Here is a 25,044-nt window from a genome sequence, read left to right on the forward strand (position 1 = left end):
GAATCCTCTTGTAGACATCAGAATTTAACATGTAGTACAATCCCGTATGAAAAGACATCTAGAATCCTCATGTAGACATCAGAATTTAACATGTAGTACAATCCCGTATGAAAAGACTTCTAGAATCCTCTTGTAGACATCAGAATTTAACATGTAGTACAATCCCGTATGAAAAGACATCTAGAATCCTCATGTAGACATCAGAATTTAACATGTTGTACAATCCCGTATGAAAAGACATCTAGAATCCTCATGTAGACATCAGAATTTAACATGTAGTACAATCCCGTATGAAAAGACATCTAGAATCCTCATGTAGACATCAGAATTTAACATGTAGTACAATCCTGTATGAAAAGACCTCTAGAATCCTCTTGTAGACATCAGAATTTATCATTTGCTTGTAAACCACAAATTTTAACATCTAGTATTCACTTTTGTACATTAGTTTGTTATATTTAGTATACACTAGCATACATACAAAACTAAGATCCACAAGTTTCTCTTCAACTCGATGTATAACTTTAAAACATCTGTAAGACATGAATACCCTCGGTCGTCAGTAAATAAGTTCCACTGAGAAATATCTAGTAAGATTGTGGATGTCACTCTATGAAGCCCCTTGTGGATGTCACTCTATGAAGCCCCTTGTGGATGTCACTCTATGTAGCCCCTTGTGGATGTCACTCTATGTAGCCCCTTGTGGTTGTCACTCTATGTAGCCCCTTGTGGTTGTCACTCTATGAAGCCCCTTGTGGATGTCACTCTATGTAGCCCCTTGTGGATGTCACTCTATGAAGCCCCTTGTGGATGTCACTCTATGAAGCCCCTTGTGGTTGTCACTCTATGAAGCCCCTTGTGGATGTCACTCTATGAAGCCCCTTGTGGATGTCACTCTATGTAGCCCCTTGTGGATGTCACTCTATGAAGCCCCTTGTGGATGTCACTCTATGTAGCCCCTTGTGGATGTCACTCTATGAAGCCCCTTGTGGATGTCACTCTATGAAGCCCCTTGTGGATGTCACTCTATGAAGCCCCTTGTGGATGTCACTCTATGTAGCCCCTTGTGGATGTCACTCTATGTAGCCCCTTGTGGATGTCACTCTATGTAGCCCCTTGTGGATGTCACTCTATGTAGCCCCTTGTGGATGTCACTCTATGTAGCCCCTTGTGGATGTCACTCTATGTAGCCCCTTGCCCCTTGTCCCCCGTTGGTCTGTCACTACACTCTATGTAGCCCCTTGTGGATGTCACTCTATGTAGCCCCTTGTGGATGTCACTCTATGTAGCCCCTTGTGGATGTCACTCTATGTAGCCCCTTGCCCCTTGTCCCCCGTTGGTCTGTCACTACACTCTATGTAGCCCCTTGTCCCCCGTTGGTCTGTCACTACACTCTATGTAGCCCCTTGTCCCCTGTTGGTCTGTCACTACACTCTATGTAGCCCCTTGTCCCCTGTTGGTCTGTCACTACACTCTATGTAGCCCCTTGTCCCCCGTTGGTCTGTCACTACACTCTATGTAGCCCCTTGTCCCCCGTTGGTCTGTTACTCGTCCCCAGATGAGCTGCCTCTCTTACCCCTAATGCTATTTGCTAAAGTCACTAACCTGTATAAATATGTTTTGTAAATTTTACAAAAATTCATAAAAATTAAATCAATAGTCAGTCACCATGTGTACATACACATGTAACATCAATTGACATTTATCGTAGAATCTGTTGTCATACGTAGAATCTGTCATCATACGTAGAATCTGTCAATGTACGTAGAATCTGTCGTCGTACGTAGAATCTGTCGTCATACGTACATCATTGTAAGAATATTCCATCAGTGCTCTAATTCCCTGATACATCTATAAAAGTAAAACACTCTACAAAATGCTTTGGACATCATTAAAAGAGAATGGAATTCACCACTTTGGCAACAACTTAACTGTTACAGGCACGGAGGTGGGTTTGTTATCATAAAATCATCACTACTTCTACATTTCTCTTAAAGACAGCATATTTTATATGTCTACTTATCAAACTAAAAAATACATAATATGCTAAATCAGTCCTTTTACCAGAGTACATCATAACCCTTCACACAGGTCTGACTGTCTCAGCCTACATTATAACCCCACACACAGGTCTGACTGTCTCAGCCTACATTATAACCCCACACACAAGTCTGACTGTCTCAGTGTACATTATAACCCTTCACACAGATCTGACTGTCTCAGTGTACATTATAACCCTTCACGCAGATCTGACTGTGTCAGTGTACATTATTACCCTTCACGCAGATCTGACTGTCTCAGTGTACATTATAACCCTTCACACAGGTCTGACTGTCTCAGTGTACATTATAACCTTTCACACAGATCTGACTGTCTCAGTGTACATTATAACCCTTCACACAGGTCTGACTGTCTCAGTGTACATTATAATCCTTCACACAGGTCTGACTGTCTCAGTGTACATTATAACCTTTCACACAGATCTGACTGTCTCAGTGTACATTATAACCCTTCACACAGGTCTGACTGTCTCAGTGTACATTATAATCCTTCACACAGGTCTGACTGTCTCAGTGTACATTATAACCTTTCACACAGATCTGACTGTCTCAGCGTACATTATAACCCTTCACACAGATCTGACTGTCTCAGTGTACATAAGGTCTGATGATCTCATACAGAGTACATTTTTACCCTTCACATAGATCTTCTGGCCATGTGTCCAAGATTATGTAAATGTGATGGAATTAAAACAAGTAAGTGTTAATTTGTGTTTGGCTATCACAGACCAGCAACATGATGCTGTTTTCTCTGATACAGTCACACTCTTTGACTAGCTAGATATGTGATGTGGAGATTCTTTAATGAAGAGCTGCCAACTATAGGGATAAATATAAACACCACATGCTTGGTCTGAAACAGATACCACCATATAGGTCATTCGTTGGCCAACTTGGATATAATTGTGAACAATGTTGCTGATACTTGTGGTGCCATCATCAGGAGTTTGTTGATGTCTTGTTGTAAGGCATATGTCTCAGTGTATAGAGGAACATGTTCTGTTCATCCAGGTACTTCTGGTCCTGAAAAATCAAATTGTCCACTATCTGTTACAAAAGTCAAAATTTACAGGATGGCACAAGTGAGTTTTCAATTCTATACCAGTGTGTCTGCACTGATTAAAAAATAACGACAACAAAATCTTCACTGATAGTTTATGTAAATTGATTCCCGGTTATACCTAGAATTGGACATCATTTAGAATTACTGATACAGATATGACAAACCTGACATGATTTATCTATTTATACCTACCTTCATGGCTTCCACCTTCCACATACGTACTGATCGATCTGCCTTGATGGTCTCTGTGATGGACTGGACAGAATTCAGTGACATCTGTATTGATGGACTGGGGACTTGATGTGACACCATCTGTCTGGACACTGCATTGTACCCATTTCCAATGTAAGAAGGCGATGTCTGGTTTGTCATCTGAGGCATACTCTCCATTGGCACTACAATAAAGAAATCCATACTTTACTACATTACTACAATCACCATGCTATCATCGTACTGTACATAACCTGGGTTTAACAGTGGGTAACCATGCTGTCATCATACTGTATATAACCTGGGTTTAACAGTGGCTACCATGCTGTCATCATACTGTATATAACCTGGGTTTAACAGTGAGTACTATGCTGTCATCATACTGTATATAACCTGGGTTTAACAGTGGGTAACCATGCTGTCATCATACTGTATATAACCTGGGTTTAACAGTGAGTACCATGCTGTCATCATACTGTATATAACCTGGGTTTAACAGTGGGTACCATGCTATCATCATACTGTACCTTGAGGTGGGATAATATTCATACTGTCTCCTCTGGGCGTGCGACAGTTTGGACAGAGCAATGTAAACCTTAGGTTTTCTACCTCCTTCTTCTCTCGGGACAGACGTAGCTTTTCCTGTTCAAATTAAACTAAAATATTAATTTTTCTGGTCATACACAGAAAACAACTTTAAGATTAATATATTATTTCTAATCAACTTAAAACTATCAGTTATCTGATATGTTAGAGTGTTTCTACTGGTGAATACTTATTGTTTATCATAACATGTTGTGTCTCCATCATTAATACAAGATTTCTAGATATAAAGGAGAAATTATGAATCTGCCCTGAAGAAAAGCCATGTGATATGATATTGTTACTAGAACAATTTATTCTGACCTCGGCAATCTCCTTTTCTTTGACCCGTAGTATCTGAATCTGATCCTGTATGCTGTCCATCCTCATTTTGTCTTCACTCTCCAACGACCGCGCCTCCAGCAGTGCCTGTTCTCCCTCCTCGAACTTTTTCTGGGCTTCCTGTTACACATTTAACAGAGGAAAATTTCTAACTGACATACATGTAGTATTACCTAAACTTACACATATAACAGAGGACAACTTCTAACTGACATACATGTAGTACTACCTAAACTTACACATATAACAGAGGACAACTTCTAACTGACATACCACCATGTAGTACTACCTAAACTTACACATATAACAGAGGACAACTTCTAACTGACATACCACCATGTAGTACTACCTAAACTTACACATATAACAGAGGACAACTTCTAACTGACATACCACCATGTAGTACTACCTAAACTTACACATATAACAGAGGACAACTTCTAACTGACATACCACCATGTAGTACTACCTAAACTTACACATATAACAGAGGACAACTTCTAACTGACATACCACCATGTAGTACTACCTAAACTTACACATATAACAGAGGACAACTTCTAACTGACATACCACCATGTAGTACTACCTAAACTTACACATATAACAGAGGACAACTTCTAACTGACATACCACCATGTAGTACTACCTAAACTTACACATATAACAGAGGACAACTTCTAACTGACATACCACCATGTAGTACTACCTAAACTTACACATATAACAGAGGACAACTTCTAACTGACATACCACCATGTAGTACTACCTAAACTTACACATATAACAGAGGACAACTTCTAACTGACATACCACCATGTAGTACTACCTAAACTTACACATATAACAGAGGACAACTTCTAACTGACATACCACCATGTAGTACTACCTAAACTTACACATATAACAGAGGACAACTTCTAACTGACATACCACCATGTAGTACTACCTAAACTTACACATATAACAGAGGACAACTTCTAACTGACATACCACCATGTAGTACTACCTAAACTTACACATATAACAGAGGACAACTTCTAACTGACATACCACCATGTAGTACTACCTAAACTTACACATATAACAGAGGACAACTTCTAACTGACATACCACCATGTAGTACTACCTAAACTTACACATATAACAGAGGACAACTTCTAACTGACATACCACCATGTAGTACTACCTAAACTTACACATATAACAGAGGACAACTTCTAACTGACATACCACCATGTAGTACTACCTAAACTTACACATATAACAGAGGACAACTTCTAACTGACATACCACCATGTAGTACTACCTAAACTTACACATATAACAGAGGACAACTTCTAACTGACATACCACCATGTAGTACTACCAAATTCATTACTACCTAAACTTACACATATAACAGAGGACAACTTCTAACTGACATACCACCATGTAGTACTACCTAAACTTACACATATAACAGAGGACAACTTCTAACTGACATACCACCATGTAGTACTACCTAAACTTACACATATAACAGAGGACAACTTCTAACTGACATACCACCATGTAGTACTACCTAAACTTACACATATAACAGAGGACAACTTCTAACTGACATACCACCATGTAGTACTACCTAAACTTACACATATAACAGAGGACAACTTCTAACTGACATACCACCATGTAGTACTACCTAAACTTACACATATAACAGAGGACAACTTCTAACTGACATACCACCATGTAGTACTACCTAAACTTACACATATAACAGAGGACAACTTCTAACTGACATACCACCATGTAGTACTACCTAAACTTACACATATAACAGAGGACAACTTCTAACTGACATACCACCATGTAGTACTACCTAAACTTACACATATAACAGAGGACAACTTCTAACTGACATACCACCATGTAGTACTACCTAAACTTACACATATAACAGAGGACAACTTCTAACTGACATACCACCATGTAGTACTACCTAAACTTACACATATAACAGAGGACAACTTCTAACTGACATACCACCATGTAGTACTACCAAATTCATTACTACCTAAACTTACACTTCAAATTCAAATGCAGTAATATCTTTTGGGTTCCAGGCTCTGATGTTCTTATTAAGTATAACAAATTCTATTTGATGCTGATAAGTGATCATTCAATCCTGTATTATAATCCTCACCATGTACATCTCATCCACCTCTTCTGACTTTGCCTTCAGTGTGGCAGCTGTTTCCTCGAAGTCTTCCTGCTTACTGCGCCATCTGTCTTCATCCCTCTCCAGTTTCCTCTGTTCATCCCTCACACGGTCTTCTATTGTCTGCAGTTCCTGTCTCCGTTCATACATCTTGTTCTTCTCCCCAGAGATAGCCTTCATAGTGGCTTCATACTCTGCCTTTGCCTGGAATGGTGTCAATATATTCACAATTACTTTTCCTACGTTTTACATCAGGACTAAAGAACATTCTAAAAAGATTGTCTGTGGAACTGTGGAGTGCTCCCCAAAAACAAGGTTGTCTGTGGAACTGTGGAGTGCTCCCCAAAAACAAGATTGTCTGTGGAACTATGGAGTGCTCCCCAAAAACAAAGTTGTCTGTGGAACTGTGGAGTGCTCCCCAAAAACAAGGTTGTCTGTGGAACTGTGGAGTGCTCCCCAAAAACAAGGTTGTCTGTGGAACTGTGGAGTGCTCCTCAAATACAACTATATTGAAAACTTTTCCTGTCTTTTACATTTTGTATTTGGTCACATTAATGACACACTTAAGTCTGTAAAGATATCTTACAATGGAGAGATTGAAAGGGGGCATCAATTCAAAATAGTTATATAATATATTACATTAAAAAAAATCATCTTGACCAATTTTAACAATCAATGACTTAACAAGAGATCCCAGAGGGATTTTGGCACCCACCATTTGAGGATCTGTTTTCAGTTCTTGAAGATTTGTTTATTTGTTTTTGTTTGTTACAGGTGTTGTAAATGTACATGAACTGGTCTTCATTGAATGTACTCAATGATGGCACAAGATATTTTTATGAAGCACCTATTAGCAAATATCATTTGAAAAAGATCCCAAAGTATTATTAGATAGCAGTCAGTTACAGGTGGATAATGGACAATATGCTTGTGCTGTATTACTGTCGACATCCAAGATGGCTGCCTGTGGGCCACCTTGATTTCAAATCAGTCCAAAAAAGGTACAATGCACAACTAGGGACCAAGGGAAACCAATATCTATGAAATATCAGAAGGATCCATCCAGTACTTCCTCAGATATAGCAGTAACAAGATTTTACTCTCAAAATCCAAGATGGCTGCCTGTCTGCCATCTTGATTTCGGATCAGTCCAAAAAGGTATAATGCACAACTTGGAACCAAAGGGAACCTGCATATGAAATTTGAGAAAGATCCATCCAGTACTTTCCAAGAAATAGCAGTAACAAACTTTTACATTCAAAATCCAAGATGGCCACCTGTCTGCCATCTTGAATTCGAATCAGTCCAAAAAAGGTACAATGCACAACCAGGGACCAAGGGGAAACTGCATATGAAATTTGAGAAAGATCCATCCAGTACTTTCCAAGAAATTGCAGTAACAAACTTTTACTTCCAAAATCCAAGATGGCTGACTGTCGGCCATCTTGAATTCGAATCAGTCCAAAATAGGACCAAGGGGAACCTGCATATGAAATTTGAGAAAGATCCATCCAGTACTTTTCCAGAAATAGCGGTAACAAGAATTGTTTACGGACGGACGGACCACGGACGCAGGGCGATTTGAATAACCCACCGTCTATTAGATGGTGGGCTAAAAACTGCTAATTTAACTTTTGGACCAACCTTCATCAAAATCAAACAGATTTTAAATAAGAAACTCAGAAAATGACACTAGTGTGCTCTAAAGATCAATACAAAAATGATATAAAAAGCTAGTATATTATGTATATCTTAATGATAACTTTACTCACATGAGCTAGCTTCATGGTGTACTGTTCTGTTTCATCCTTCTGGATTTGTTGTGTGACATTAAACTGCATCCGTTCCTCTGCCAAGGACTGACGCTCACGATGAAGCTGTGATAACAAGGATTTCTCATCTTCCAATAATGTTTCCTGCAATAAACATGGTTTTGAATAAATTATACAGAGTAACTGTGTTCCAAGCTGAATTAGTGTCTTTATAACATCTCCATGTTGGCCACATCCCTGACTAATTTAAGTCAGTGTCCTGGAAACCTTCCTGTATACTCACCCTTGTTTTCTCTATACTAGCTCTATCCCTAGCCTGCTGTTCAGTCCACAGTTGTCGTTCTTCTTCGAGAGCTACCTGCAGAGTATGAAGACGATTCTGTTCCTGCTTTGCTTTCCATCGTTCCTAAAAAAGCAATTAAAGTCCTGTATTCTCACTAGCCATCTACAGTGTCTGTGCAATCCATCCAAACTTCACTATAAAGTATAAAACTTCACTATAAAGTATTAACAAGGGCTTTAACTCTGTATATATAGGTGTGAGTTTTGTATGCTACAATATTTTACAATTCTAAGAGGTTGCCACAAATGAAATTTCATAAGTAACTGAATTTTATCTGAAGAGTCAAAACTTGTAAACAGTAAACAACAGCTGAATTGTTTAAAGAAAGTCCTGAGTAAAACAAAACATCATTATCAGCTCTTGGTGTCGAAATGTTGAAATCAGGCAAAATGTAATGTCTTCTTTCATTAATTATCAATTAAATTTCCTTGTATCTCATCAACTTCAACATTATATCTACATATATCTTATATATCAACCTTATAGTAAGAGATTATATCTTGTGGTTGATCCTGTGTGTTTGACTGTTGATATTTGAATATCTCAGGACATAAAACAAGGTAATTAACAAACTCATTAGATCACACAGAAAACACTGGAGACAGTCACTGACATATCTCAGGGCATAAAACAAGGTAATTAACAAACTCATTACATTACACAGAAAACACTGGAGACAGTCACTGACATATCTCAGGGCATAAAACAAGGTAATTAACAAACTCATTACATTACACAGAAAACACTGGAGACAGTCACTGACATATCTCAGGGCATAAAACAACCCCATTACATCACACAGAAAACACTGGAGACAGTCATTGACATATCTCAGGGCATAAAACAAGGTAATTGACAACCCCATTACATTACACAGAAAACACTGGAGACAGTCACTGACATATCTCAGGGCATAAAACAAGGTAATTGACAACCCCATTACATCACACAGAAAACACTGGAGACAGTCACTGACATATCTCAGGGCATAAAACAAGGTAATTGACAACCCCATTACATCACACAGAAAACAATGGAGACAGTTACTGACATATCTCATGGCATAAAACAACCCCATTACATCACACAGAAAACACTGGAGACAGTTACTGACATATCTCAGGACATAAAACAACCCCATTATATCACACAGAAAACACTGGAGACAGTTACTGACATATCTCAGGGCATAAAACAACCCCATTATATCACACAGAAAACACTGGAGACAGTTACTGACATATCTCAGGGCATAAAACAACCCCATTATATCACACAGAAAACACTGGAGACAGTCACTGACATATCTCAGGACATAAAACAAGGTAATTAACAAACTCATTACATAACACAGAAAACACTGGAGACAGTCACTGACATATCTCAGGGCATAAAACAACCCCATTATATCACACAGAAAACACTGGAGACAGTCACTGACATATCTCAGGGCATAAAACAACCCCATTATATCACACAGAAAACACTGGAGACAGTCACTGACATAACAACCCCATTATATCACACAGAAAACACTGGAGACAGTCACTGACATATCTCAGGGCATAAAACAACCCCATTATATCACACAGAAAACACTGGAGACAGTCACTGACATATCTCAGGGCATAAAACAACCCCATTACATCACACAGAAAACACTGGAGACAGTCACTGACATATCTCAGGGCATAAAACAACCCCATTACATTACACAGAAAACACTGGAGACAGTCACTGACATATCTCAGGACATAAAACAACCCCATTACATTACACAGAAAACACTGGAGACAGTCACTGACATATCTCAGGGCATAAAACAAGGTAATTAACAAACTCATTACATAACACAGAAAACACTGGAGACAGTCACTGACATATCTCAGGACATAAAACAACCCCATTATATAACACAGAAAACACTGGAGACAGTCACTGACATATCTCAGGGCATAAAACAAGGTAATTAACAAACTCATTACATTACACAGAAAACACTGGAGACAGTCACTGACATATCTCAGGGCATAAAACAAGGTAATTAACAAACTCATTACATTACACAGAAAACACTGGAGACAGTCACTGACATATCTCAGGGCATAAAACAACCCCATTATATCACACAGAAAACACTGGAGACAGTCACTGACATATCTCAGGGCATAAAACAAGGTAATTGACAACCCCATTACATCACACAGAAAACACTGGAGACAGTTACTGACATATCTCAGGGCATAAAACAACCCCATTATATCACACAGAAAACACTGGAGACAGTTACTGACATATCTCAGGACATAAAACAACCCCATTACATCACACAGAAAACACTGGAGACAGTCACTGACATATCTCAGGGCATAAAACAAGGTAATTGACAACCCCATTACATCACACAGAAAACACTGGAGACAGTTACTGACATATCTCAGGACATAAAACAACCCCATTACATCACACAGAAAACACTGGAGACAGTTACTGACATATCTCAGGGCATAAAACAACCCCATTACATCACACAGAAAACACTGGAGACAGTCACTGACATATCTCAGGGCATAAAACAAGGTAATTGACAACCCCATTACATCACACAGAAAACACTGGAGACAGTTACTGTCATATCTCATGGCATAAAACAACCCCATTACATCACACAGAAAACACTGGAGACAGTCACTGACATATCTCAGGGCATAAAACCAGGTAATTGACAACCCCATTACATCACACAGAAAACACTGGAGACAGTCACTGACATATCTCAGGACATAAAACAACCCCATTACATCACACAGAAAACACTGGAGACAGTTACTGTCATATCTCAGGGCATAAAACAACCCCATTACATCACACAGAAAACACTGGAGACAGTCACTGACATATCTCAGGGCATAAAACCAGGTAATTGACAACCCCATTACATCACACAGAAAACACTGGAGACAGTCACTGACATATCTCAGGACATAAAACAACCCCATTACATTACACAGAAAACACTGGAGACAGTCACTGACATATCTCAGGGCATAAAACAACCCCATTATATCACACAGAAAACACTGGAGACAGTCACTGACATATCTCAGGGCATAAAACAACCCCATTATATCACACAGAAAACACTGGAGACAGTCACTGACATATCTCAGGGCATAAAACAACCCCATTATATCACACAGAAAACACTGGAGACAGTCACTGACATATCTCAGGACATAAAACAAGGTAATTAACAACCAACCTCATCTAGCTGACGATTCTGCTCCCTAAGTTGTGCTTCTAAACGGTTGGTCAGGTCGTTCAACCTTTGGCGCTCCTGATCATTGTCATCTTGTTGTTTGGCGAGTCTTTCCTGTAGGACTGAAAAAAGAGGTAGCCTATAACAACATTCATTTTTTTTGTTTGGCCCAATTTTTATTGACACCTGATTTCATGGATAACTATACCCCCCCCTCTTCCCTCTGAAAATTAATGACTGTACAGTACACTAAGTAAAAGATAGAGTCACTTATACGTTGTAAGTCACATCCCTTCTCTAGATCTTACATTCGGGCTACAGCCACGATCAAATACACTTAGTGTAAATCTAATATGTCTGATTATTGCAGTTAAACCTTTTTCTTAAAGTGCAGTCTATTACTATAATTACTCAGGATACTCTGTACACTACGAAGCAAAATACAAAGCATGGTTTAATGGCTTTAGTCCTACAGGTGGGACAAGAGAGGTAAGTAAACCTGTCTTTAACGATTGAATTTTGACTGTCAGTATATAAGATATTGAGGGAACTCCTTGCCCCACTTCCCTACTTACATGTAAACATGTCTCCTCGTCAGTGACAAACACATCCCCCAGGATACTTACTGCGAAGCTGCTCGTCCTTTGATCTGGTGATGATCTCCCGTTCATCCAGACCCTGACTATGCCAGCTATTGACCTTCATTTGGAGCTCTCCAAGGTCACGAGCATTATTTTCAATCAGTGTCACAGCTGCCACTAATGACCTGTAACAGGAATACACTATCCTTACTGAAAACTGGAGTTTACACCTGTCTTCAGTGATCAGATATAATGTCTTTCTATTGTAATTATTGACTTAAAGTGATCATGGTTTTGAGATACTAATTGTGAAAAACAAAGAATAAGTTATACTCTAGGAGATATGGTACAGATATAGTCACCTACTTCCTGGTTTTTTAACTACTGTGACCTACTTTGTAGTATCATGAGAAGTGGCGGCAGCCTCTATTTGTTGGTCCTTGGCCTGCTTCAGTCGTTGCAAAGAATTGTTGTGGTCCTCTTTTAATTCTGCTAGAACTTTTCTGTAAAGCACAAACATTTTTTTCATTCATTCATAGAATATTTTACCTAAATAATATAAAGAAATCATCAGCTGAGGTATTTTAAAATTCCTGATTAACCTTCACCAACAGTTTGCTGGACTTCCTTACCAATTTGTTATTTGTTCAAATCCTTGTCTCCACAAATGCTAATGATTGTCTAATGTTCTAAAAATTACCTGCAAATCTAAATAATATTTACCTGTAAGTCTGTAATATTTACCTGTAAGTCTGTCTAATATTTACCTGTAAGTCTGTAATATTTACCTGTAAGTCTGTCTAATATTTACTTGTAAGTCTGTCTAATATTTACCTGTAAGTCTGTCTAATATTTACTTGTAAGTTTGTCTTATATTTACATGTAAATCTTTCTTATATTTACCTGTAAGTCTGTCTAATATTTACCTGTAAATCTGTCTTAAATTAACCTGTAAATCTATCTAATATTTACCTGTAAGTCTGTCTAATATTTACCTGTAAGTCTGTCTAATATTTACTTGTAAGTCTGTCTAATATTTACCTGTAAGTCTGTCTAATATTTACTTGTAAGTTTGTCTTATATTTACATGTAAATCTTTCTTATATTTACCTGTAAATCTGTCTAATATTTACCTGTAAGTCTGTCTTAAATTAACCTGTAAATCTATCTAATATTTACCTGTATGTCTGTCTAATATTAACCTGTAAATCTGTCTTATATTTACCTGTAAATCTCCCCGTGGGAGTGTGTTTTATATTTACTTGAGAGTCTATTTCACATTTAGACTTTACCTGTGTGTTTGTTTGACCTTTTCTAATTCTTCTGCACGGTCACGCTCCAGCTCCTCTATCCTGCGATACAGCTGAGTGTTTATGTTGGACTTTTCCTCCTCTAAACTCCTTATACGAGACGTGTGCTGATTCAACATCTGGCTATTTTCTTCCTTCAATCTTCAGATTAATCATAACAAAAATAGAAATTATACCTACTTGTCTACTTTAAATATACATGTCTACTATAAACATACCTGTCTACTATAAATATACCTGTCTACTATAAATATACCTGTCTACTATAAACATACCTGTCTACTATAAATATACCTGTCTACTTGCTGTCTACTATAAATATACCTGTCTACTATAAACATACCTGTATACTATAAACATACCTGTCTACTATAAACATACCTGTCTACTATAAACATACCTGTCTACTATAAACATACCTGTCTACTATAAACATACCTGTCTACCTGTCTACTATAAACATACCTGTCTACTATAAACATACCTGTCTACTATAAACATACCTGTCTACTATAAATATACCTGTCTACTATAAACATACCTGTCTACTATAAATATACCTGTCTACTATAAATATACCTGTCTACTATAAACATACCTGTCTACTTTAAATATACCTGTCTACTATAAACATACCTGTCTACTTTAAATATACCTGTCTACTATTAACATACATGTCTAATATAAATATACCTGTCTAATTTAAATATACCTGTCCACTACAAATATACCTGTCTACTATAAGCATACCTGTCTACTATAAAAATTCCTGTCCACTATAAACATACCTGTCTACTATAAACTTACCTGTCTACTATAAATATACCTGTCTAATTTAAATATACCTGTCCACTACAAATATACCTGTCTACTATAAGCATACCTGTCTACTATAAAAATTCCTGTCTACTATAAACATACCTGTCTACTATAAACTTACCTGTCTACTGTAACCATACCTGTCCACTATAAATATACCTGCCTACTATAAACATACCTGTCTACTATAAATATACATGTCTACTATAAACATACCTGTCTACTATAAATATACATGTCTACTATAAACATACTTGTCTACTTTAAATATACCTATCCACTCTAAACCTACCTGTCTACTATAAACTTACCTGTCTACTGTAACCATACCTGTCTACTATAAACATACCTGTCTACTATAAACCTACCTGTCTACTATAAACATACCTGTCTACTATGAACTTACCTGTCTACTATAAACATACCTGTCTACTATAAACATACCTGTCTACTATAAACATACCTGTCTACTATTAACATACCTGTCTACTATAAACATACCTGTCTACTATAAACATACCTGTCTACTATAAACATACCTGTCTACTATAAACATACCTGTCTACTATACTTTTGTTGGTTTCTTCTATATGTTTCATTCTGCTCCTGTAACAATAAATTTTTACTTTATTTACAGTGTATTGTCTAATACAGAAACATATCAGTGTACATATATAATATATAGAAGAGATATGAGTAATTCTGATTGTTAATTAGTGTTAATGAACAGGAAAAAACATTCTCTTGAATTCTTGTGAAACAGACTAGACTAGATAGTATGAATTCAAAAGTAGGCTTCTTGGTCTTTTAATGGATGATATAAAAAAAACAGATGGCCGCAAGTTGTTTCTGCCAAGTATAGGATGTACATTTAGGTAGCTTATCTTCAGTGAAGGTAACTTCAAAGTTGTTTGTTCTTATCAATTGTGTGATTAATAAAATATATAAACACACACACACCCAGATCCCAGTTAAGTATATATATGGTTATACAACACAGATCCCAGTTAAGTATATATATGGTTATACAACACAGATCCCAGTTGACTATTACTCAGCTGGAGTGAACATGTCATTTACTTTATTTTTACTATAAAGATACAGCGTTGACTATAGGAATCTTTTTAAAGCTTGTCACAGACTAATACTTTATATGACATAAAACCTTTTATGGCTGATAGTTATGGTCTTTAATGTTTTACTTAATATGTACCAGGTGATACTCACTTGTAAGAATTTTCCACAGCTTCTATTTCCTCCTCGGAACGACGCTTTGTTGAATCAAGAATTGACTGAACATAATCCCTCTCAATCTCAAGCTTTCGAATCTACCATTCATAAAAGAAATAAACAAATACAAAAAAAATAAATAAAAAAAAGCTTTAGAATAAAAATATACATATAAATTTACATATCAAGTTATTTTTGTACTCAGCAAATGCTTAAAACGTAACTGTTTAGTATTTACTTAGGCATATGCCTGTTAAACATGCTATGAATTCATGTGAAAATACCTAACAAAAACTTATTCACAAATTTCTTACGACCTACATGATTCATTACTTAAATGTTTCAGGATTCCGCCTTGACTTTGAGAAATGTGAGTTGACCTTTGACTACAACTTGACTTGAGGGACACTTCCCTATCATAATCTCAGCCTTGACTTTGTAGAATGTTTACTTACATGAGCCTCAGCCTTGACCTTATAGATTGTTAACTTACATGAGCCTCAGCCTTGACCTTATAGATTGTTTACTTACATGAGCCTCAGCCTTGACCTTATAGATTGTTTACTTACACAAGCCTCAGCCTTGACCTTATAGATTGTTTACTTACATAAGCCTCAGCCTTGACCTTATAGACTGTTTACTTACACAAGCTTCAGCCTTGACTTTATAAATTGTTTATTTACATGAGCCTCAGCCTTGACCTTAGAGATTGTTTACTTACATGAGCCTCAGCCTTGACCTTAGAGATTGTTTACTTACACGAGCCTCAGCCTTGACCTTAGAGATTGTTTACTTACACGAGCCTCAGCCTTGACCTTATAGATTGTTTACTTACATGAGCCTCAGCCTTGACCTTATAGATTGTTAACTTACATGAGCCTCAGCCTTGACCTTAGAGATTGTTTACTTACACGAGCCTCAGCTTCCATTAGAGACTTTGGAGGATCTGTCAACATCACACTGGTCCCTACACCCAAACCCATCAATGGGGAAATTCCAGGCATAGATGGCGCACCTGATACTGGTGTCTACAATACAAATTTATTAGCTCAAAAAGACTAAATCATACTTCAACTGAATCATTTTAATTCAGAAATTTTCAGAAGAAAGTTTGTTGGTATCTATTTCTCCTCGGCTTTAATATATCAGAACAAACATCTATAAAACTATTACAAACAATACAAAACAGAGAAATGTTGGCCACAGAGACGATGGCTGACCTTGAGTGAAGTTTCATATTGTTTCTGGAGGTCTGACATCATCTGCTGCAGTTGTGACTGTTGTTGAATGAAATTCTGTTGTAATGCTGACTGCTGTTGTTGTTGTAAAGCTGCCTGTTGTTGTTGTTGTTGCTGTTGTAACACTGCCTGTTGTTGTTGCTGTAATGCTGCCGGTTGTTGAATGTTCACTTGTTGGTGTAGCTGCATTGCAGCTTGTTGTTGCTGCTGTACCATGGTTTGTTGTTGACCTATGACCTCTTGCTGGGCAGGTAGTTGATGGAAGGAGTTCTGGGGAGTGTGAACATAAGGATACTGCTTAAAGATGGACATTCAAACATGAAACAAGTATGAAGAACTTCAACATTCCATCCTTAAACTGCGATCAGTTTCACCTTCACAACTTTAGAATTCTTAATAGGAACATTGATATCTTAGGCATAATGTTACAAAGCTAACAAACCTTAGACTGAGGCCAAAAACATTAAGACTGGGCCAATAAGGATTAAACCTTAGAATGAGGCCAAAAACATTTAGACTGGGACAATAAGGATTAAACCTAAGACTGAGGCCAAAAACATTTAGACTGGGACAATAAGGATCAAACCTTAGACTGAGGCCAAAAACATTTAGACTGGGACAATAAGGATTAAACCTTAGAATGAGGCCAAAAACATTTAGACTGGGACAATAAGGATCAAACCTTCGACTGAGGCCAAAAACATTTAGACTGGGACAATAAGGATCAAACCTTAGACTGAGGCCAAAAACATTTAGACTGGGACAATAAGGATTAAACCTAAGACTGAGGCCAAAAACATTTAGACTGGGACAATAAGGATTAAACCTAAGACTGAGGCCAAAAACATTTAGACTGGGACAATAAGGATCAAACCTTCGAATGAGGCCAAAAACATTTAGACTGGGACAATAAGGATTAAACCTTAGAATGAGGCCAAAAACATTTAGACTGGGACAATAAGGATCAAACCTTCGACTGAGGCCAAAAACATTTAGACTGGGACAATAAGGATCAAACCTTAGACTGAGGCCAAAAACATTTAGACTGGGACAATAAGGATCAAACCTTCGACTGAGGCCAAAAACATTTAGATTGGGACAATAAGTATCAAACCTTAGACTGAGGCCAAAAACATTTAGACTGGGACAATAAGGATCAAACCTTAGACTGAGGCCAAAAACATTTAGACTGGGACAATAAGGATTAAACCTAAGACTGAGGCCAAAAACATTTAGACTGGGACAATAAGTATCAAACCTTAGAATGAGGCCAAAAACATTTAGACTGGGACAATAAGTATCAAACCTTCGACTGAGGCCAAAAACATTTAGACTGGGACAATAAGGATTAAACCTTAGACTGAGGCCAAAAACATTTAGACTGGGACAATAAGGATCAAACCTTCGAATGAGGCCAAAAACATTTAGACTGGGACAATTAGTATCAAATCTTATACTGAGACCAAAAACATCAACATTTAGACTAGTGATAAAACAAGGGCAGTCAGAGACAGTTTATAGTCCAAAATTTAAGTATGAAAAATAACACAGGGCAATAACTCCTTAATCATGCAAAAAAGAGTGATGGTTCTTGTGCACATCATTTTTCTTCCTTCAGTGAGCATAAATATCAAAAGACTCAGTAGTTCAACATGCACCAGGAAACTCAAGTTGTTCCTTGGAAACCATTTTATTCCATCTATAATATGAATGACCTCTAAGTTTTCACCATCAGACCTGTCTGTCAAATTCTGCAAGCACTTTCAGTAAAGTAAAGAATGATGTTTGAAATTGAAGGGCTAAGAAAACTAATTGAAGTTAAGCACAAAAATCTTTGTTTACTGACAAGGTCAACGCCAGCTTAGTGATCCATACACATCCTGTATAGTCTAAGTAAAAAGTCTACATGTGTAAAAGTTTGTTGTCATAGATCTATATATCTATATCACATTTACCTGTAGATCAGCCTGACCTTGAGGCACTGTTACTGACTCACTTCCTCTCCTACTTTTGTCAAAACTGAAGAAGTCAGTCTGAACAGCAGTGTCTGGTGACTTCTGTTGGGGTGAACCAAAATAATCAGTGTCATTGTCCAGCTTTCCCAGCTGACCAATTTGTGAGGAGAGGGGGACCCTTGGGCTCCCTAGTGACAGCATGGTTTCCTCTTCAGCGACTGTTAATAACAATTGTAATTCTGTATCAAATTACTGGGCACACTCACCTGTTTTGAAACTTAACAGTAACAGAATTTCCTACTTTCAGTTTTATAACTGAATATTTTCACAGGTTTTAAAGATAATATCTGAATTGAAAGAATTTCTATAATAAGTAAAAGATTTTTTTGAAACTAGTGCAAGCCTTTCTAATTATACAGCAACAAACTAAAATTTTCAGTGACAAATCAATCTTTACTGTGACAAACTTGGCTCATCAGTGACAAACTTTGCTAATAACCAATTGAACCTTTCTAGTGACAAACCAAACTTGAATGGTAAACAGAAAAGTTGTCATAAAAATTTTGCAATGTTATAAATACTAAGTACAATGTATTGTAAAAGAACAATAGAGAATGGTCTACAATACACCTCAAGCAACAAGCATACCTTTCTGACGGTCTGGTTTTGGTGGTAGTCCACGATCAAAAAACGGAGAACTGAGAATCAAATCAATCAAAAATTATCCACTGAAATTATTTTAATGTAGACATGGTAAAGGTTTGATCATTTACAACTGCTCTGGATGAAAACAAATACATTGAACTCTGAAGAGAGTTGCAATGTCATGTTGGGGAAAAAGTATTTTAAAATCATATCCAACATTTTCTCAAATAAAATGATTTAAAGACATTGCTTTCTTTAGAACAATTTTCATAACTCTTTATAGAAATTTGAAGTAATGTTCTAATTTCTGATTTTGTTTTCTATTGTTGATGTTTCCAAAGTGATCTTACTGTAGGTAATCTTGTCCTATGATACATCTTGGTGAAATTGTCAGATTTTAAGTCCTTTCAAAAATTACAGTTGGTAAATTAATTCTTCAAATCAAGCTTTACTCCCATTTTCCAAATTTCAAGGTAGAATTAATTCATGAATAGCTTATAAAAACCTATGTTCAGCCTAAAAGGATTTTTTGAACTCATTCAAAAAAAAAAAGGAACTTTCTTTTTTGTCAGATTTGACATTTGTGTAGACTTAAAAAAACTGATTTAGAATGGACACATCAAGTAGATACCTTTTTTCTGGTTTTGAAGGACCAGTGGAGAAAAGGTCTGCCATTTTCTCAGAGTTTCTATCGGCTCCACCAAATGTTGGCACTTTTGTTTTAGATCTGTAAATCAACATTTTATTACAGAAAGCTGCACTTGACAAATCAGTGATTGCCAAAATAGACAGAGTAGACATCCCTCATCCCAAACAGAACATTAACTGGTTATACCTCAACTTTGTATAAAAGGTTTCCAGGAACCATTTCAGAGCCCTTACACATCAACATTGAGAATATTTTTCCTCAGCTTGAAGCAATTATTCATTTCTCAAAAACAACACTTTCCTAAACGAAAATATAAAATAAAATCCCTTGAAATCAAATCTATCAAAAAGTCTTTATCTCCATTTTCTACACATCACCAGAGAGACCAACCAGACTTACTTTAGGAGTGAGTCTGGATCAATCTCTTTCCCCAGCCCTAGGTAATCATCTCCTCCACTGTCCATCCAGCTTTCCTGCTGTTTCAAGTCCTTCCCTTCCTTCTTTTTCTGTTGGAAGTCAGTCACAGACAACTTTGTGTCCTCCCTGGGCTCTGATGGTGGACTGACATCAGCCATGAAGGCAGGATCGTCAGCCATATTGTCCTGTTTCAGTTTCTCCAGCCAGTCCATCGGATCGGATTTGTTGACAAACTTCTCCTGTTGAGGCTTAGATGGCCCAGTGTTGTCAATAGTAGGCTTAGATTTTTCTGTTGTGGTTGGTTTGGGAGTAGACTTCTCAGGAGTGGTAGGTTTTATGGCTGGCTTACTGACAGTCATGTCCAACCAGTCCATGTCATCCGGCTTCTTTGTGGCTGGGGATCGTCCCCGAGAGGGAGGACGTTCACTTATACCAAAGATGTCATCCTCATCTTGGAATCTAAATGTGAATGATATTAAAAGATAATACCTAGATTATTGAACAGTATCAAAAATTAATGAAATTTTATGTTTGTGGCAAATCAGATCAGTAAGTCACACATTCCCTTACCAGGTCAATAAGCTTTAAATTATGTTACCAGATCAATTTGTCACAAATACTTTTTACCACTCTGATATAAAAAAAAAGAAGAAAGACCATTTTACATAAGCCTGGTAAAGTTAGACGTTAATGTTTTGAGCTCCATTATTATGGTAATGACTTTCTATTATGTTCTGTATTGTGAAGTCTGTGGATTGTTTGGAGACACTGACCGAACAGATCGACGTGAGTTAGGCCGGGATCCCTGAGTGGATGCAGCTGAGGGCTGGTAGGCTCCAAATAGAAAGTCATCCTCTTCATCTGCATATTTAAAATTTTAATATTGCACTTCCCATAAGGAGACACTTACATTCTTAACATCAGGAAAACAAACATTTTGACACTGACATCAAGAACATTATGTTATTGAGAATAGAAATGTTTGTTACGGTTAATGAACAGTATTTATGATTAATGATGTGACTGAAATGTGTCTGAAATATTTTGAAGCAAAAAAAAACATATAAATACTTTTCACTTAGAAGGATTCCCTGTAAAGATTCCACAAGCATTGACTACCAACCTTCAGCATTTTTAGTGTATTTTTTATCCAGGACAAACTCTCGTCTTTCTTTGTTGGTATCCAAGTGCTTGGAGACTGTATCTTTACCAAGAAGTTTATCAAAAATCGCCTTGGCTGGCTGGCCATCCTCTTCACTGTGTACAGAGCGAGCCTTGTCGACAGGTTTGGTTGGCTTGTCATCGATACCTAAATCTCCCAGGAGGTCATCATCATCATCACTAAACAGACCTGCATCGGATTTCCGTCTGGCTGGTAAAGGATCTTTTTTGATAGGAGTAGGATCGTCTCTTCTCACCACTTCCTCCTTACGAGGAGAGACTGCCAACCAAACAGAATGATACATACATCTTCATATTACTGATATATTACTGTGTGACTAAACTACGTTATCAAAAGGTAAAGATGACTGTCTTTAATCAAAGATGTAGACTAGTTTTAACACTTAGTCATCATCCTGAGAGCCAATCAACCAGGCCAGCTGTTGTCATGGCCATCTTTACATGTTGATAACACTATTTTAAGGCTGGACTCTTGTATTTCCTGTGAAATCCATCAGCTGGGCATCACAGAACATTACTGCACACTTTAAGTAAACATTTCTTGTAGATTATATAGTTACAATCAGTTAAGGATTTATTTGCAGTAGTTTTGGAGTGTTTACATATTTTTTCTTTTATTCAGATAATTTTACATGTTTAATTACACAGCTTCCTGTAATGGAGATTTGTAATGTTGAGATACCACTATTGAGATCAATATTACCATTTAACTTCAGAATGAGATGGTTACATATGGCACAGTTACTGAGTTCTATTGTTATAAAATATTATCAGACTTGTGTGGTATATGAGCTGACCTGGTTTGGGTATTTCTTCTATGACTGGTTCAGACTTAGAAACACCACTCCTGGTAGGTGGTCGGTCATACACATTCCGTCTTGGAGTTTCTACTAAAAACAAGCATGATAGATTTTAACCAACAACGCCAAAAAAAATTTAAGAAATATTAGCTACATTAATGTATATATATTAGTGATTAAGGACAGATACAAACAAGGGGTTTATACCAAAAGGAAATAAAACTGTTCCTGTACAAGAACACCATTCTCCAACTTATAATCAGGATTAGGAGACCAAACATTATAATGGAAGACATACTAACCCTGCTCCTTCTCAGCAGGTGAGGGTGTGTCCTCCAAGGACCTCTGTTTTTTCAGTACTGACTTTTTTGGCTTCGCTGCCCAGGAAGCTGAATCATCTTCATCACTGATAAGGCCTGCCAGTGGGTCATCCTCATTAAACTCTGCACAATCACATATATCATCAGATCTATGTCAACACATGTTACTGTCACAAATCAAGTAAATACATCATAAAATCTTGTTAACTATGGACAAAGTGTAACAGAAAGATCAGATGATTGTTAGTGAAACATTTACCCCCAGTGATAAGAAATAGGTCCAAACTTTACTTAATGCTTCTATGTATCAGAGTACCTACCTCCAAAGTCATACTTTGCCTTAGCTTTAGGAACAGTTCCTGGTCTTTCATTTGAATGGACACCAGGCTTGAGAGACTCCGATGCAGAGCCAATATCTAAAAGATTAAAAAATTAAATAAAAAAAAATTATTCGTGGACATTAATGAAAATTACATCTAGCTTACAGGGAAATATTTTCATTTCATAATCACAGTAATTTCAAAGTTGATAAACAATATGGAAGATTTGGAATGTCTTTGAGGTATTGTGGAACTAGTAAGTGGTTACAATGTAGTCGGGTGATATAGGCACATTTAAAACTTTCCCTAGAACAGGTTAAATGGTTCTTTTGATGGACTGTGGCGAACAGGAACATCATGGCTCACTATTTCACAGAGAGACAAAAAAAGTTCCAGTGAAGTGGTATAATCCCTGTAATACCAAAATGATAACATGGAAAATGTCTCAAAATACCGAGTACAGAATGTTCTCATGGTCAAGATTGATATATCTGTGAACTAAACCCAATCAGAGGCAACAATCACAAGTTACAGACATTACTATGTCATTTGTTCAATTCTATACAATTACTTAAATAAAGATGTATACATCTGTTATCATACCACACACAGGTATTTGTACCTACCTATTATCATACCACACGCAGGTATTTGTACCTACCTATTATTTTACCACACACAGGTATTTGTACCTACCTGTCATTTTACAATACACAGGTATTTGTACCTACCTGTCATTTTACCAGGTGCAGTGCCAGGCTTGTAGTCTGGTACAGGTGCTGGTGAAAAAGAACTGGAAGTTGCAGCTGCTGCAGTTCGTCTTTTACCACTGCCTGTACGTGAGCTAGATATCCCTGTGGGACTTGTAGGTGTTTCTGTCCTGGTCGGAGAGGTGACACGGGCTGATGCAGAAATGCCTCTGTTAGGCCCTGTTGGAGAGGTCACTCTGGCCTGTGGTGATGTGGCCCTGGGGGTGGTGTTACGAGCTGACCTAGGGGTACTACCCCGTCTTGGGGTGTTGGGTTTGCTGGATCTATCACTTGTTCCCTTAATGCTACCTTTTTTTTTAATGGACCCACCAAAGAGGTCAGCATCCATGTCTTCAAGATCCTAGAGAAAAAAATGACACATCCTCAAATATCTCCATGGCAAAATGGGCAAATGCCTGGCACATCCTCATTACAGAAAATCTCAAGGTCAGAATGGGGAAATCCCTGACAGAAAATCTCAAGGTCAGAATGGAGAAATCCCTGACAGAAAATCTCAAGGTCAGAATGGGGATCTCCCTGACAGAAAATCTCAAGCTCAGAATGGAGAAATCCCTGACAGAAAATCTCAAGGTCAGAATGGAGAAATCCCTGACACAGTGAAAACAGCAATGAGTAAAATCAACAGGTGATAGTCAACATTATGTTCAGGTGAAATCAGCAGGGCACGGATAGTCTTTTACAACATTCTAGACCCTATCTAACAATAACTTAATTACCATACCTTCACAAGACTGTTGTTTAATTGAGTGTGACAAGTGTGTTGATTATTGATATAAATGATTGTTCATGCATATCACGTCCACTTACCACCTGTCACCCACTCCATCAAATTTATAAAAAAAATCAATAATGAAGCAAATAGGCAGTTGATTATCCCCTTGTATCACTCATCTGATATGGTTTAGTAAAAGATGCTTCATCTAAACAAATATCCATTTTTTCCTATCAGGCACTAACCCTCAGGAAGTCAGACC

At 37.3% G+C, this 25,044-nt stretch overlaps 1 protein-coding gene across 1 annotated transcript in view; it reads right to left on the reverse strand.

Annotated features, from left to right (window-relative positions):
• Nucleotides 1–1,421: 1,421 nt before the first annotated feature.
• The window catches only part of LOC132555732 (fas-binding factor 1 homolog), a 29,792-nt gene continuing 6,169 nt past the window's right edge, over nucleotides 1,422–25,044 (reverse strand). The window contains exons 7-33 of the mRNA XM_060220094.1: nucleotides 24,032–24,410; nucleotides 23,301–23,396; nucleotides 22,963–23,103; nucleotides 22,658–22,750; nucleotides 21,802–22,119; nucleotides 21,452–21,539; nucleotides 20,661–21,137; nucleotides 20,244–20,339; nucleotides 19,625–19,665; nucleotides 19,230–19,244; nucleotides 18,968–19,185; nucleotides 17,139–17,306; nucleotides 16,995–17,069; nucleotides 16,686–16,802; nucleotides 15,772–15,872; nucleotides 15,103–15,150; nucleotides 13,708–13,866; nucleotides 12,811–12,918; nucleotides 12,461–12,600; nucleotides 11,838–11,956; nucleotides 8,516–8,638; nucleotides 8,233–8,376; nucleotides 6,446–6,664; nucleotides 4,240–4,377; nucleotides 3,861–3,975; nucleotides 3,316–3,518; nucleotides 1,422–3,083 (exon numbers count right to left, since the gene is read on the reverse strand). Coding sequence (XP_060076077.1) covers nucleotides 3,000–3,083; nucleotides 3,316–3,518; nucleotides 3,861–3,975; nucleotides 4,240–4,377; nucleotides 6,446–6,664; nucleotides 8,233–8,376; nucleotides 8,516–8,638; nucleotides 11,838–11,956; nucleotides 12,461–12,600; nucleotides 12,811–12,918; nucleotides 13,708–13,866; nucleotides 15,103–15,150; nucleotides 15,772–15,872; nucleotides 16,686–16,802; nucleotides 16,995–17,069; nucleotides 17,139–17,306; nucleotides 18,968–19,185; nucleotides 19,230–19,244; nucleotides 19,625–19,665; nucleotides 20,244–20,339; nucleotides 20,661–21,137; nucleotides 21,452–21,539; nucleotides 21,802–22,119; nucleotides 22,658–22,750; nucleotides 22,963–23,103; nucleotides 23,301–23,396; nucleotides 24,032–24,410 — 4,023 coding nt within the window. The 3' untranslated portion in view covers nucleotides 1,422–2,999. The remainder of the gene's footprint in view (nucleotides 3,084–3,315; nucleotides 3,519–3,860; nucleotides 3,976–4,239; nucleotides 4,378–6,445; nucleotides 6,665–8,232; nucleotides 8,377–8,515; nucleotides 8,639–11,837; nucleotides 11,957–12,460; nucleotides 12,601–12,810; nucleotides 12,919–13,707; nucleotides 13,867–15,102; nucleotides 15,151–15,771; nucleotides 15,873–16,685; nucleotides 16,803–16,994; nucleotides 17,070–17,138; nucleotides 17,307–18,967; nucleotides 19,186–19,229; nucleotides 19,245–19,624; nucleotides 19,666–20,243; nucleotides 20,340–20,660; nucleotides 21,138–21,451; nucleotides 21,540–21,801; nucleotides 22,120–22,657; nucleotides 22,751–22,962; nucleotides 23,104–23,300; nucleotides 23,397–24,031; nucleotides 24,411–25,044) is intronic.

This window comes from Ylistrum balloti, unplaced genomic scaffold (assembly GCF_031769215.1).
Source record: "Ylistrum balloti isolate Yb309-2 unplaced genomic scaffold, AGI_CSIRO_Ybal_v1 Utg370512, whole genome shotgun sequence".
In the NCBI taxonomy this organism is placed as follows: domain Eukaryota; kingdom Metazoa; phylum Mollusca; class Bivalvia; order Pectinida; family Pectinidae; genus Ylistrum; species Ylistrum balloti.